The 15,056-nt window shown below is 42.4% G+C and overlaps 1 protein-coding gene across 1 annotated transcript in view; it reads left to right on the top strand.

The window, feature by feature from the left end:
* Nucleotides 1-15,056, top strand: part of CCND2 (cyclin D2) — a 41,704-nt gene that overhangs the window by 6,396 nt on the left and 20,252 nt on the right. Inside the window, exon 5 of the mRNA XM_040575775.1 lies at nt 11,118-11,266. Within this exon, the coding sequence (XP_040431709.1) occupies nt 11,118-11,266 (149 nt within the window). The remainder of the gene's footprint in view (nt 1-11,117; nt 11,267-15,056) is intronic.

Raw genomic sequence — 15,056 nt, 5'->3', positions numbered from 1 at the left:
AGTAATGTTTTTAAAGAGCCACAGGTCATTTGTACGGACAGATACGGGATAGCCAAAATACTAGAAGCTGTAACAGCACGTTAGCCCAAAATGAATGTTGTGTTCTGTAAAATGTTGTTAACAGGACACTGGTTAACCAGTGAGATAGAGATTGTATTTTAACATGTATGTGATCCTACTACAGTAGCATAGGGAATAACAATTTAAAAAAGTGATTACTTTTTTTTTAAAAAACAGTTGGATTCTTTCTCTTAACTTGACTCCAAGCAAGCAGTGAAACTACTCCCTTTTGTAGGGAACCATTATGCTTCCCTTTTGTCATATTTTTGACTGAATACAGTTTCTGAAGGCTTAGATAAGAAAAATGGCTCTGAAGGAATAGAAGCTTTTAATATATATTTATATGTAAAATGCTATTGTTGTTATTTTCTGGTGACTTTTAAAGGCTAAGTGTACTTTAATTTTCAATCCAAGGATTAACAGTTAGACCATTTTATAGGAGCTAGACCTAAAGCAGATGAGCAGCATGCCATGTTTTACAGGGGTATTTCAAAGTAGTATATGGCTTAACATTTTGACTCTCTACTGTTTGATATACCTAACTCTTTGTGATGGGATCTGTTCATTGTGAGAACTGTTTCCCCCTTGTGTTTGCAGAGGCAAAAGGAAAATCAGATGCAGCTTTTGGGTAATACAAGAGTATGACTGTTTACTGCTATTTCTGCTTTTCAGTGTTTGAGACTGTTCTTACAATGTAGGTCAGTTTTTGCTACCTCAGTAGGTCTGTTTTAGAGAATGCTTATATGGACTTTCTGAGGGTAATTAACTTTTTGGTTACCAAGATGCTGAAGCTTTTCCTTCTTTTCCCACTGCTGTGTGATCCTTTTAAGGCAAAAGGCCACAGAGCTCAACAGAAATATTGCTCAGTGCCTGCAGGATCACTCTTGGTAATCCATCAGATATTTCTGGTCTAATTAGTAACTTATTTTAGTACATCAGCTATATATTGGCTTTGCATTTTCCCCCTACCTAGGGTTCATTAACACTGCTCTTTTCTTCTGCAAAAGGTGGTCTTTTCAGGGGTCAAAATTATTAGGATCATCATAACATCAGCTGTCACTCTCCCAACATATTTGTATGTTGTCTTCTATACCAGCCCAGTTTTCCCTCTTCCATTGTTTTCACTTCCTAAAACAGCGTTTTGTTTTGTTTTAAGAGGACATTGTCTTGAGTAACGTAGATTCCATTATGATTTAACTTTACAGATTCTAGTCTGTAATCCTTTGCTCGTGAAGTTTTCCAAGTAACCATACCATTGTAGGAGTGTGGGCCATGAGGGAGTTTCCAAAGGCCATGGCTTCTTTCCATTCTTTGTCCTTGAGTTCCTTGATGGTTGGTTCCATGCTTTACTAGTCCATTTACTGAGCTCCAGAACAGCATTTTCTTTCCGACCCTTGGTCCAGCCATGCACTTGTCCTGTGTTTCCCCTGTGATCTGCTTCTCATGGTATCAAATGCATGAACTGAAGTCCTCTAGAGTTTAAAGAAGCAACAAGTCAAAGTTTCCTTTTTTGCATGTGAAAGATGTAGGTGTGGAGCTTCCTGGAAGAGGGCACCATGGCACTGGCTGCAGTTTTTCTTTTCTTCACGCCCCGTTTTCCACAAATTGCTGTGGTGACATTTACTTCTGAGGCGGACCCACAGCCCATTACAGCTTCAAAAGCAGATACTTTAACCAAGCCCCTTTTTCCAGTTTTCTACCTTATTCTCAATTTACTAGCAAGCTTCAACACTATTATTTGCATTATGGAAATGCCATGTTATTATTGCTTTATTTCCCTTTCACTACCACTCTTCTCAAAGCAATTCTTAGCCTCCTCTGTGAAAAAATCCCCTTCTCATCAAACTTCCTTCCAAATCCAGTTGTCATTTCCTTTTCTTGTCTTATTTGTTGCAGAGCTCTCTTCATCAGCCGCTGCATTTCTTCTTTCCCTTTCTCCCTCAAAGCTTCTGCTCTCAGCCAGCTTGGGTTAAGCCTGTTGTTTCATTTCCCCATTTGCCTTCTTTCAGCTAGATGACCTCCTTTGACATGTGGATGCCTCTTCCTTGCTTCTTCCATGCATGTGTTTAGCCCAGTTTTGGCTCTTCAGTGTTACCAGACTTGACCTTGCTGGCTGGCTAATGGCTTTAGTCTTGGGCATGGCAATGTCTCTTCTTTTACTTCCTGATTTATCTCAATGTTGCTTTACTCTGCTCTCAAGTACTTTTTCTTCTTTAGTGTGTCGTGTAAAGTCTGACATATTTTGATCTTTTCTCCCCTACCTTGAGTTCTTCACCTACTGCTCCGTTTTGGTTTCAGCAAAAGCTTTATACCAGAAATTCCCAAGTGTTCCAGGCCTTTGCAGAGCCAGCTGTGGTCTCAGTCCTGTGAGACTTCATGTCAGCAGAGATGGAAGCAACCATTAACAGTTCTGGGAAGGGGCACTGATGGGTTGCTGGGTTGAGCTGGATGTTTAGGATCACTTTAATATTGATTTCTAGTCTGATTTCTGTTTGAATACTACACGAAAGGAGAAGACACTCAGTTCTTTTGTATTCTTAGTCATGTTTTATCATTTTGGTGCTCTCTGTTTGTCTGTCTTCATTTCAAGCCCGGTTTCTGAAACAAGCTGCATGAATATAAATCCACAGCCTCTCCCCTGTCATTGTAGTGAGTAATGATTCACATGAGCATGACTGAAACTGGAACATATCCCTCTTTGCTTTTGGTTCCATCTGAACTTATTACTTCTAAGCAAGACAGAAGCTTATTCCTTGAACAAGAAGTTTTCTCTTTTCCCTGCCCTGCCCTTGTAACACTTTCTGAAGCCTCGTTCTCCACCAGAAGGATCTGAAAGTGGAGCCACCCTCAGCCCAGCTCTGCCTGTACTTGCAGAGCTGTGGCTGTGTACACAGGGTACTGGCAAGTGAGCAGAGCACAATCTCTTGACTGGGAATTGCCTGTGCATAGGACAGCTTTCTTCAAGCTGCCTCGCTCACTGCACGATAACACCGTATAGACTGATAAGTGCTGACATACCCTCGTCTTTCACAGTGTCATTTGTTTTCTTACCCTGCTGGTGGCTACCTATGTGAGCTAAACTCTTCTTCAGGAGCCCTGTGAATTTTAAAGGCACTAAAAAGTTAGTGCAGCAAGACTCCCTGCCCTTACAATATAGCTTGTTAAAACAGATGCTTACCTCTTTTTCAGCTTGAGAGGATCCTGTTTATCTGCTTGTCCAAAAGAGACCATTCTTCTTTTTGCTCTCTTAAGTCATTGTCATTTGCTGTTCTTACCCTACCTTCTGTCTGTTTGTTGCTTTTCACTATTCGTTTGTCCTGCAATGGGCTTACCTCTGTCTCTTCCCATAGCACTCCACAGTTTGGAGATGTTTCTATGGGGTCATCCGTTTGCTTGTGTGTGTTGCTCTCCAAGTCATGGAGTCACTCCTGGAGGAGCAGGAAAATGCCCTGGCTGCAGAGCTGCATGCAGAACATGCCACGCTGCAGATGGAAGGAGGACTGTTCATTATTTCCTTGACTTCAGCTTGCCCTCCGTTTCTTCTTCCAGGTTGTTCAGAGTTGCAGATACTTGACTGCTTCCTTAAGTTACGCTCTCTTGTTGGAGGCTGTATGTGACACTGTTTTGGCACAGGGTATATATATATATATATGTTTTTGTCTCAGAACCTACAAAAGAATGGGTTTTGAGGGAGGAGAGGCTGTGCAAACCAGGATTCAGTAAGAGGAGCTGTGCTTCTCTGGGCAGAAGCAGTAATGGAGAGACTAATCCCAGGAGGTTCTCGGTGTTTTATTTAAGTGGCATGGAAAACTTGGAAGCAGAAAGCTTCGTGGACTTGCAGAGACAGAAAGCAACTGTGTAGATCCCTAGACTCAGTTGTTTGCACATTCTCTTTTGTGCTTCAGCTGAGTCCTCTGGCAGGTGAGATGTTACCATAACAAATACAATGCAGCATCTCATGACTGGTGGCTTTCAAAATTTGTGTCTAAAATGAGCCTGAGAAACAGGAGGAAAATTTCAGCTTTAAGTCAGTTTTGTACTGTGTGCCAAACCTCTGCCCACTGTTTCTGGGACATTAATAATCTATATTTGAAAGCTGAAAAAGCTTTTTTTTTTTTTTTTTTTTAACTTCTGGGCCAAATCTGGGATCCTTACTCAGAAGTTCTGTGGAAGTCAATGGGAGTGTTGTATGAGCAAAGACTGCACAGTGAGGCCTATAGCCATGCTGATCTAGAGGGTAACTACACAGAATGCTGTGTAACACCAAGAGGCATGTTTGGTCCTCAGGAGTCCTGCTGGGCAATGTGCTATGCATCCTTACCCTTTCAGCCAATGTAAGACTTACTTGGCTATGTCTGTGGGGAAGACAAAGGTGTGCTATGCATTTTAGCCAGGACCTGTTCTTCACAGAGGGGAAAAAAAAAAGTCCACAGAGGCTTTGTTAGATGCATTAATCTCATAGAAGGAAAATACGCATTGTAAAGTGATGGTGGTTGCACAAATGCTTCTTGCATTACACGTGTCAGAAGAAAAAATAATCTGCGTGATTTTATTGCCAGACAAAAGAAGGCTTTTGCTTGTTCCTGGGAGAATATCAGTATAACAAGCTCTCCAGCAGAATGAGGACACAAGAGCCATCACAGCTCCATTAGCAAGTAGGCAGGGCCTGGGGAGTATTTCATATGAGCAGGCTCGCTCCTTAAGTTGTAGGACCCAACAAATCTGGAAAGATGAGGTGGAATGAAATTGAGGAAGAGAGCCTTTGCTGATACAAGCTAGTATATTTCCTGGCTGTAAGATAAGTTGTCCTTCTTCCTACCAGCTGCACATCTGACCTTTTGATGGTTCAAGTGCTAATATAATCCTGATCTTGATTAAGCTACCTTATTGAAATTGTAGAACAAATGGCAATAATAATCAGTACAAGTAGTTGTTCAGAAATAGTTTATGATTTAATCTGCAGCTAATCAGTGTGCTGAATTGAGTGCTTGTATACTTTTCTATGTAGAGTGTTCAACAAGTTTTCCTATCTATACTTCACTCAGAAGGTTATGTGATAGCGTTAGCATTTAGGATACTTCAAAGTGTAAAGTCCAATCTTTTTAGCCTTACTGTAGCCCAGGAACAGAATTAGGTGTCTTCCCTGCCACCTACTCAATGGATAGAAGCACTTACATCTGCATCCTATTTTACTTGATAGTTTTTTCTTTTGTCATTCTTGGCACTGGTATACCTTTTTTTTGTTTTTTGAAGTGCTAAGGAGTCAGTTGGTTTTGCTTTTGAAAGCAGAAATTGTTAACATTGGGAAAAATTGTTGTGTCGCAGAATTACAGGAGTAAGAGATAAAATGGGCAGTGCAGTTAAAGCCAACTGGATTAACACGTGAACACAGGAAATGCATTTGGATCAAAACAGGCAAGAATTAAATGCGTGACTTATATTGTTTCCCTTACAACTTTATTTTAAACTTACCTCCTAAAATAAAGATCCATGCTTGTCCTCACAGTAAAATCATCGGCTGTGTGACGTTTGACGCTGAATGAAATTGGGCTGTTGAATTTTGATAAGCATTTAAATAGCAATTTATAAACTGATGTTGTTGAGGGTCATTGTTGTGTTCTCCTGATGGAGATAACATTCCTTTTTTTCCTCCCCCTGTGATGCGCCCCCTGAGAAGCATTGCTTTCCTCTAGGCAGCGCTTTCCAATTCTGCATTTGCAGGTCTGCAAACAAACCTCTATCAAATCCTAGAGATGAAAACTGGCTTTTAAAATAGCAACCTGCAACCAGAACAGTAACAGGGGATCATTGTGAGAAGGTGGAGTTCCCACCTGGCTTTGGCACACGGAGCACGTCCAGCCTGGGTGTTTGTCAGTGCTTTTTTCCTTCCGGCAGTTTTCCTTTATTGGCTGCGAGTTAGGGCTTCCCCTTGCAGGACCTCTCTGGGTTCCTGCCTCTCGTTCTCTCCTGCTTTAGTCTGACTGTCAACCTTTCATTTTCCTGGCTCAGAGGTAGTGAAGTCCACTGGATCTGCCTGCAGGAGTGAGCCAGCAAAATAGCTCAGCTGTAGCGTGCAGGGTCCTAGCACCTGACCGTCAGTCACATTTGCTGCACGTGCAGAAAAATGATCTTGGCATGTGCATACATTCCTGCCCTGGCTGTCAGTTCTAGCTTGGGTGCAGAGTACGCCGTCTGAAAGAAGAGTGCTGATTGTCCTCAGTACCCTGAATTTGCTCTGATTGTCTGGTCCAGAGGTGGCTGTGTTTCAAATGGCACTTTCTTGTATTTGCTTTTTTTTTTTTTCCTCCAGTACTGAAGTTACCTGTAGGAGTCAGTGGGGTTGTGCAGGGTTGGTCCCAAGTTTTTAAGATCCTTTACGCAAAAAGGTGGCACAGAAATGGTGATGGGATGGTTCATGGCATTTATTGCCTGGAAATAGAAGACAAAACAAGTCCTGCTTTCTAACAACCCATTTCTTTCCTTGAAGTGTTTGCATGTTCTTATTCTCGTAGGCTACGTGTTGTTGTGCTACCCCTCTGACTTTCGAGACTCTTTCGTACTTTGCTATGGAGTTGCATAAATCACAGCAAAGTTAAGAGCCAGAGCCGTACCTTGAGTGAACGCTCTGGGTTCCCATTAACCAGGGTTGCACGTAGGTCCATAGCCATAGCCTTGCTTCAGGTGTACAATGCTTTTTGTAACATTGCCCTTGTAATTCAGGGTTCATTGTCTCCAGCAAGAATTTAAAGTAAAAGTATATGTCTCAAATGTTTTAAGTTCTCTCTCTTCCCCCTTTTATTTTGATTTTTTTTTCTTAAATGTCAAGGCAAGCTTTGGACTTAAATCTGGGGGCAGTTTTGCCTATGAGTGAGGATGGTGAGTTTTGGCTGTTATCATGTGGGAAGTGGGACAAGAGCTTATAATCGAGAAATCATATATAGAAAACTTGTTTCAAATTTCTTGATGGAATGTAAGAGACTCGGAGGGGGGTTCTGCATCCCCTCAGATATGGTGTTTAATATTTATGCTTTCATTGCACCTTGACAAACACTTCACGTAGTTATTGCTTTGCTTGAATATGGAAATATGTTAATTACGGCCTTTATTCCGCTGCCTGCTCTTTTCCTCAGCCTTTTCTATTCAACCCTCTAGGTGGCCCAGCACAATGTGGCTTCTTTTCTTTCAATGAGCTCTTTCCACACTAATAGGGTCCAGGGTGATGTGGAGAACCATGTGCACAAAATTGGTGCACCACCCCCCATCCCTTTGTGGGCATGTCAGGTTAAATTCATATCAGCAGGAGGGTCACTGCCATGATTTTCAATAGCGCGAGATGAGGTGATGACTTCAGACAATGGCGCCACACTCTCCAGTTGGAGACACTTGCCTCACCAGTTGCAGTAGTTAATTAATATGCTAAAAATAGGAGCCAGTGATACAAATCACTGCCTGTTGTACAACAAAGACTGGGCATGTGTAGCTTTGATAGCCAAGTTTATGGTGCTTGTTATGGAGGGAAGTTAGTTTAGAGCTAGAGGCAATGTAAGACTTTCTGGATGCTGAGCTTTAGTCACTCTGGGCCTCTGGCCATTCGCTCGCTGTCTCATTTGCATTATGAATGACATTAAGGGAACTAACAAGGTTATTGGGCATAGAAACGTTCTCATGTGACCCCACGTGGAAGCAGACCTACAGCAGTGCTAGTTGGCAGGGGCACTGTGGCTCTTTATTCAGCTTCCTAGGAAGACGGTTTCTGGGAGTACATAACTTGTAGGTATAAAATCAACCACGAGAAGACCGGCATTCGAATAATGTGGAGGTCCTGATGTAAGCCCCTAGGAGGCAAGGAAGTTCAGAGGGGAGGGTGAATGCGTGTTTTTCGCTCAGCTCATCGAGCCTGGGCTGTGACGAGCGTTGGGTGTGAGACCTAGGAGCTCCCTGTTGATGCGATCTCCTCTGCTGGCCACTGAGAGCTGGGGGAAGCTGCTCTGTGAGGACACTTGTGAGGCATGGGTCCACCTGGGCCTCCAAGGGGATCTGTTTCTCCCAGCTGCAGACACAATGGGTGGGAGCAGAGGCATGTTGTTCTTACCCACTGCATTGTAGCTTCTGTATGGACTGCCCAGACTTTGTTGGGGTTATCTTTTTCCAAAAGATAACCACGTCTTCCCAAAAAATTGTGGCAAGGAGGGGTAAATTATGGAAAATCCATGGCCACTGGTAGGTCTCTAGTTCCCATGCATAATTAGGACACAGTTTGGTATGTCCAAAAACCAAATGCTGGAGTTACATCCCAGCTTATGGCCACATTAGTCAATTGCAGCCTCGTTCACGCCACCATAAGCACACGGGGTTTGCACTTGCCGTGTTTCTTGTCTTCTTCATTTTATGCTCACATGTACTTCAGCAGGCATTGTGCCACAGCCTGCTTTGTCCCCTGTGGTATCACCCAGGAGCACTGTTAGTTCCCATGGCTTTGTGCTGTAAATGGAGGTGAAACATGCTGAAGTCAAAGGGCCTGAACTCCTTGTTCCCAGTTGAGGAGAGTTCCTAGCAGAGCTAAACCCAAGCAATTGCAGTGTGTAGAAGGGTAGAAACAGATCCGTGGAGATGCATCCTTCTTTAATTCATCCATTTCTACAGAAATTAGTGGGGTTGCTCATGAGTTGCTGTGTGGGAACAGATTTTTGGGATGCTAAGTCTGTTCCATAAATGTTGTTTGAATATTTTAAAATGTTACAAACATTTGTTACTTGCTCCATGGACTGGGAGAAGACTCTGGACAGTAATTAAAGCACATAAACATTTACGAGCTTTACAAAAACGCCTCTTTATTGGAGTCCTGGACCTGTTCCTGGTTTTCATGTTGGACTTTGTAAACTGGTGGCCCGTTTTTCTTCCACGGAGCTGCTAGCTACCGGATTAGTCCACAGGAATGAGCTACAGCAACAGTCACCCAGAGCTGAGTCCTGGGGCTCCCAGCAGGTAGCAGTGAGTAAGAAAAGAGGCAGCATAGCACAAAACAAGGGCCATTTTGAACATCCGTTTTCAAGCAGGCTGAAAGAAGAAATGGTGAGTTCTGGTTAAAATCCCACTGTGGTTATGGCCTGCTCTCAAGGTCTGGCCCAGTAATAACCACAACAGCAGGCAGAGGCACTGAGGATAGCACAGGCTCCTGCTGAGAGTGCATGTGCTCTGTATCGGGTAGCACTATTTGTTCTCCCTGGTCACCCACTTACAGGCTGGGTGGGGCTCTCCCTTGCAGTATAAATTCACATGAGGTAAATATGAAAGATTGATTTTGATGGTGGAAGTGTTAACTCCTTTTACATTGGTGGCGTCATTTGTGATGCATGCTGAGATCAGCATTTACCAGGCAATGTCCAGCACTGACAAGTAGGGGGGTCAAGACTTTCCCGATGACTTAGTTGTTAATTTGGGCACTATTATGATTTCCAAGGCCATTTGCTTTCTTATACATACAGTGGGTTACTACTACAGTAGTGTAAAATTATTATTTTTATAATAATAGCAGTTCACACTAATTGTTTTTGTCTGTGGGAATTTGCTCATTCAGAAGTGTTTGTCTGTGTGTGATGTCTGCTGAGCTTTCCTGGGAGGAAGGACATGGGGACATCAGTGGTGGGCAGTGATGGGCTTGCAAGTGGTCGTCTCCCAGTGGCTCCATGAGACAGATAAGTCTGTGTGAGGGTTTCAGCTCCTCCCTTTTCTCTCCCCGCTTCTAGCATTCCTCCTCCAGTCTGTATGGTTGAATGATATGACAAGAGTTCCAGTCTTAGGTGAATTCTGCATTCCTCTTGGATCCCAGGTACATATTACAGCCTGGAGAGGAACATGCCATCTTCAGACCTATTCCTGTGTCTGCTCTCTCAGCATCTGGGAGACTGAGAAAGAAACCTCTGTGTGTTTAAAACTTCTTTGGTTAAACAAAAATCAGCAGGATTACAGAATTTGTGCTAGCTGAAGAGAGGAGACTTGGGATGTGCCCTTAACGGAAGGGCAGTTTTCTGTGATATGTCTGTATAAATAGAGTGAATATATTGATAGCATTTCTGTTATATTTTTATTGGGATTATTATTATTTTAAAATTTTGGGAAATACTTGGATTTTCTCTTCTTTCTCCTTCAGTCCGTACAATCGAAAAGTGATAGAGAAGGGTTTGATAATGAGTTACTGTTGAACCAAACAACTTGCAAATCAAGTTTCAATTTAGGAAGATATTTATAACCTAGAAAATCTGGGAATGGTGTTTAGTAAAGGAAATACAGGTTACCAAGCATCTGTACAGTATGAAGAAGCATAAAGTGGCCTTAGAAAGGTCACAAGAGCATTCAGTTTTATTTTCATTTCTCTCCTGATCTCAGCAGATGTGTGAGAACTTTTGAAATGCATTTTCAACCTGGTTGTTAAAAAGTAGTAGTAATGACAAATGTGATCTTTGTTTTTTCTTTGATCACATAGCTATGGGCTGTAAGTGTTCTTGCTTACTAATTGCAAAGGTGTTGAACATAGAGCAGTAAAGATGAATTGTTAATTAAAATCTCTTTCCCAGACAGTTTGTTAAATGCTGGAATTAATTAAGTCTTTAAAAATTGACGTGATTAAAAAAACATCTCAGTTCAGTCCTTTGTGATACCTTATTCCAGTTCGTTTTCTGATTGTACATAGAGCTCTAGTGTGACCAAGACCCAAATTTCTGACATAAATTACAGAAAGCCTCCCTCTTCTTTTTCCTTTTTTTTTGTAAACTAAGAAAAGACTATTAAAAATTGTCCAGGTTTACTTTATGCATCAGTGAGAATAAAAGACCAAGCTGCATTTCCATCTTAATTTGTAGATCTGTTACACCTCCTTTGACTACTTGTGATGAGTAGTGTGACTAATGAGCTCAGTCGGACCAAAAAGAGTGGCACTTTTCTCTTTCTTCTACTTCCCTGTTTTTTATTCTTGGGTGTGGTTTTTATGTTGATTGCCTCTGATGTTTTGCAGCTTTTCTGGTCCAGGCTTGGACTAATTCCCAGATCTGTTCTTGCAGATTTTAACTTTGCCATGTACCCACCGTCAATGATAGCAACTGGAAGTGTGGGAGCAGCCATCTGTGGCCTTCAGCTCGATGATGGGGACAGTTCACTCTCCGGTGACAGCCTAACAGACTTCCTGGCCAAGATCACAAGCACAGATGTGGTGAGTGTCCTGGATTCCTGTTCTTGTTTCACTTCTGAGAGCTCTGAGGAAAACTGGGCCATCCATCAAATGGGGTCTGATCCTGAAAGCCCACTGGAGTGAATGGAGGGAATAGTTCCTGGAGAGAGCAGGTTGTAGGTGTGGGCCCAGTGCCTTGGTGGAAGTGCTCTGGATGTCCAGAGTTCCTTGGCCTCCTGTGAATCACTCCTCATTCGTGCTTTGTTCAGCAGCTGTGAGGGTAGAGCCTGCTCTGCCTTGGCTGGTCTGAGTGCTTGGACCCGCTCTGCCTACCGTGAATAATGCTCAGACTTGCTATAGTGGGGAAGCCACCTTGAGTGCCCTCCAGGCAATGGCATTGGAAGGCAGACGGCATCCCTGGTGGCATAAGGTAAACACAGGGACAGTGGTCCTGTGCTCTCAACCTTGAAACTGCTGGTCTGTCCCTCATTGAGCCATCTCCTAAAAATCCTTGACTTAAAGGAAGTGAATTCTGAGCTTATCTAATCCTCCAGCACTGGCAAAATATGAGGCAGGTGCAACCCTGGCCATCTGGATTTCTGTCTATAACCTCGCTAAGCGCTCCCCCTGAAGGGAATTTCTTGTATTGTCAGAAAATTTGGTTATCAGTAGGAGAGGTGAATCTGATGGCAGTTCAGTGGTTCCTGACGAGTGAGTTTAGCTTCTGGTGGGTACCTATGAAAAACCCAAACCAGGCAGCTCTGCTTGGCAGTCTGAGCAGAAAGCTGAGAGGACTGAAGGGAGTGTTCGGGGCACCTTTCCCTCCAGTTGTAACGCCGTGTTGGTGGGTGGCTGCGGGTAGACTGTATGCTGCACTACGGGATAATCAGGAGCTTCACCTCCCGCTAAGCTGACAAGTTCTGCCACAGTGAAATACACAGAAAAAGAAAGAAATTGAGCGAGAATTTATGAAATGCAGGACACTAATAATGCGTTTTTACCATAAAAGTATCAATTTCCAATGTGTCAGCCTTAACATGTGTTAACCATAAATCATTTTACTGCTTTTCCTTTGCAGAGTAAATACCCTGTGCAATTATTAGATCTGTGATACCATTGTCAAAAGAAGGTTTGTTTTTTTTTTCCCAACAAATGTTCTGAATTTTGGTTAAAAAGGAATAGTCCAGTTTGACAAAAAGGGAATTTCACAATTTCTTTTTTTCTTTCAATCAGATTGAGCCTAATTTTAAAGCTCATTTTTGGATCTGCCCATTTCTTTTGATTGGAAATGAGTTTTGCAAAGAAAAAGGAACATTTCCAATTCTGAATGCTTATAATGTCAAGTATATGCAGAAATTTAATGAACACTCATTTCATTGTAAGTGAAAATTTCACACAGGTGATTTGCCATTTTGTGCCTGTTTCATAAGGTCACAGAAATAGCGCTGGTATATTGCAAGAAGCAGCACGAACATACAAGAAAAATCGTATATAACAATTAAGACTGAATGGCTTGATGCGAGTAATTGCACAGTGCTCATTTGTACAGTTGTTCTATTTTAGCTTGAGTAAATCTATTACATTTAGTTAATATATGTGGAAAACAAGAATTACCAGTTATTGATATTGGCAGTTATTGGCTGACTGAAGTTTTCTCTTTGGATGTTTTTTGATTGGATGAAACACGGTAAGTTTTGGTGTTGTATGCAGCAAATGTCAGGGAGGACTCTAGACATCAAGTGGATAGATGTAAGCGGGACATTAGAAACTGGGCAGAGGAAGACCAGGACTTATGGAGATACTAAGATCTTGTTAACACAGGTGCTGCTTCTGGCCATACTTGTGAATGTCCACATAATATGGAAAACAGTTGGTGCTAGCCATTGAGAGCTTCTTGTATAATTATCAGTGGTCTTAATGCCATGGGATGTCTGAGGGGTTGATGCCCCACTGCCATGATTTTGTTTGCTGCACAGCAAAACCATATGAATTTTGTTTCGTGGCTGAAGCTTCTGTTGAAGCTCCTTGGCTGCTGCTTATTTTCATGCTTGCTTTTGCTGATGGATGCCCACACAACTGTTTATGTCCCTACTTCGAAACCCGTCCTGGAACTGATTGAGCATAAAGAGGGAAGGATCATTTGTTGTTTTGGAGTTGGTGGGGGGAGTTGCTCAGTTTCTAAGAACAGCCTGTGTGATCAGAGTCAGAGAGCTATACAGATGCAATCTTTCCATCACTAGACCATGTTCCCCATACTGGTGAGCTCCAGATAAACTTCTAATACTATCTCCGCTTGTTGGAGGGGAGATGCCAGGGTAGCCCTGCTGATGTGTTTCTTTCAGATGTATGTGGTGGGTTTTTGATCAACCATTGAGTAACTGGGCTCTGTCTTTCTGGAGATGGCAGGGAGCTGTTCAAGGTCATTCTTCATGTCTTCTAAGAGCTTCTCTTTGCAACCACAAGGATCTTTGTCCTTGCTCTTTTTCAGCATGGACAGGAGGTTTGGCTTGCAGAGACAACAGGCAGCTGACAATACTCAGGTGAGGGCAGGCAAGCTCAACATGTGGGCCACAAAGGCTGCATCACTGGGATCTGGCAAAGTACTTGGCTGTACCTAGATTCCACAATAACAGGGAAGAGAATTTACCACCCTCACCAGCTTTTTTTGCCAGCAAAGAGGTTTGAGCATCACTTTATGATGCAGCCCTTGACGCAGTAATCTGGTCCTTACTCACCTTTAGATTGGGTAATTTGCAGTTCATGCTGCATGGAGTGTATTTAGATAATGTTTAGAAACTCCAGTGAGGCTAGATGCAGCTGCTTGCTTGCACAGTTGATTGTCATGGTAGGGATTAAACTCACAGGTTTTCCTACTGCACCTCTCCATGTGTTTTTTTTCTGGTTACTGGCTGGTGCCTTGCTGTGAAGCCCTCCTTGAATCAGGATCCCAGCTGCTGTAGAAGCTGGCTCTTCCCATGCTCTGTTTGTGTACCGGGGATGTCTGCAAAGGCTTGTAGAGACAAATGAAAAGTCACAGTAGGGTGTCCTTCTGGTGGAATTTTCTTTCTCCTTGGTTTGGTGGAGCCCCTGTTAATTAACTTTCAGAGAATGTTGCAAGGATATTACACAAGACCATGTTGGAGGGGGAATATATGGCTTTTTTTTTTTTTTTGCTGTCTTGGGAGTTTTTTTCTGGATTCTCTTCATTTGATATTTATGGATATACATTTAAAGCTCATTTTCTTTCTTATAGGAGATATTTGAAGCTTTCTCAGGCTTCCTGATACTTCTTAATGTAATGCCCTTTTGCAACGTCTTGCAAATTGGGCAAACTTTATCTCTCATGCTGAATTTTTCTATCCTGATTGTTTCATTCTGAAAGAAAATACCTGCCAGAACAGTTTAGTAGTTCTTAAGTGTTTAGAAGAAAAAAGATGTTATTTGTCTCATTGAAAAATTCATCAGGCTTTTTCTTTGAAATTTAGCAGACGGCTTTTTGTCAGAAATGTGCTTTTTGCCATCCTGCTGAAAATCTTCCCAAATTTGGCTAAGCTTAAATGCCTTTGGGTAAAAGAAAAAATCACTCACCCCAAATAACAAAGAACTCTTAGCATTTTACTAGTCACATCCTCTCCAAGAGTCTGTCGGCACTGGGTAGAGACAGGCTTTCTTCTCTTTGCTCCTAGTCTCAGCCCACAGCAGCACAGACTTCTATGGAGACTCCCACTCGGCCTCCAAGTCAAAGCACACTCAGTACAAAAGGAGCTTCTGGATAATTTAGTCACTGAAAAAAATCAAGTCTTTAAAGAACTTAGATTTGCTCTAATTTTTC

Source organism: Cygnus olor, chromosome 1 (assembly GCF_009769625.2).
Source record: "Cygnus olor isolate bCygOlo1 chromosome 1, bCygOlo1.pri.v2, whole genome shotgun sequence".
Classification (NCBI taxonomy): Eukaryota; Metazoa; Chordata; class Aves; order Anseriformes; family Anatidae; genus Cygnus; species Cygnus olor.
The sequence above is the reverse complement of the archived record's forward strand: the minus strand, read 5'-3'. Positions and strand labels throughout refer to the sequence as shown.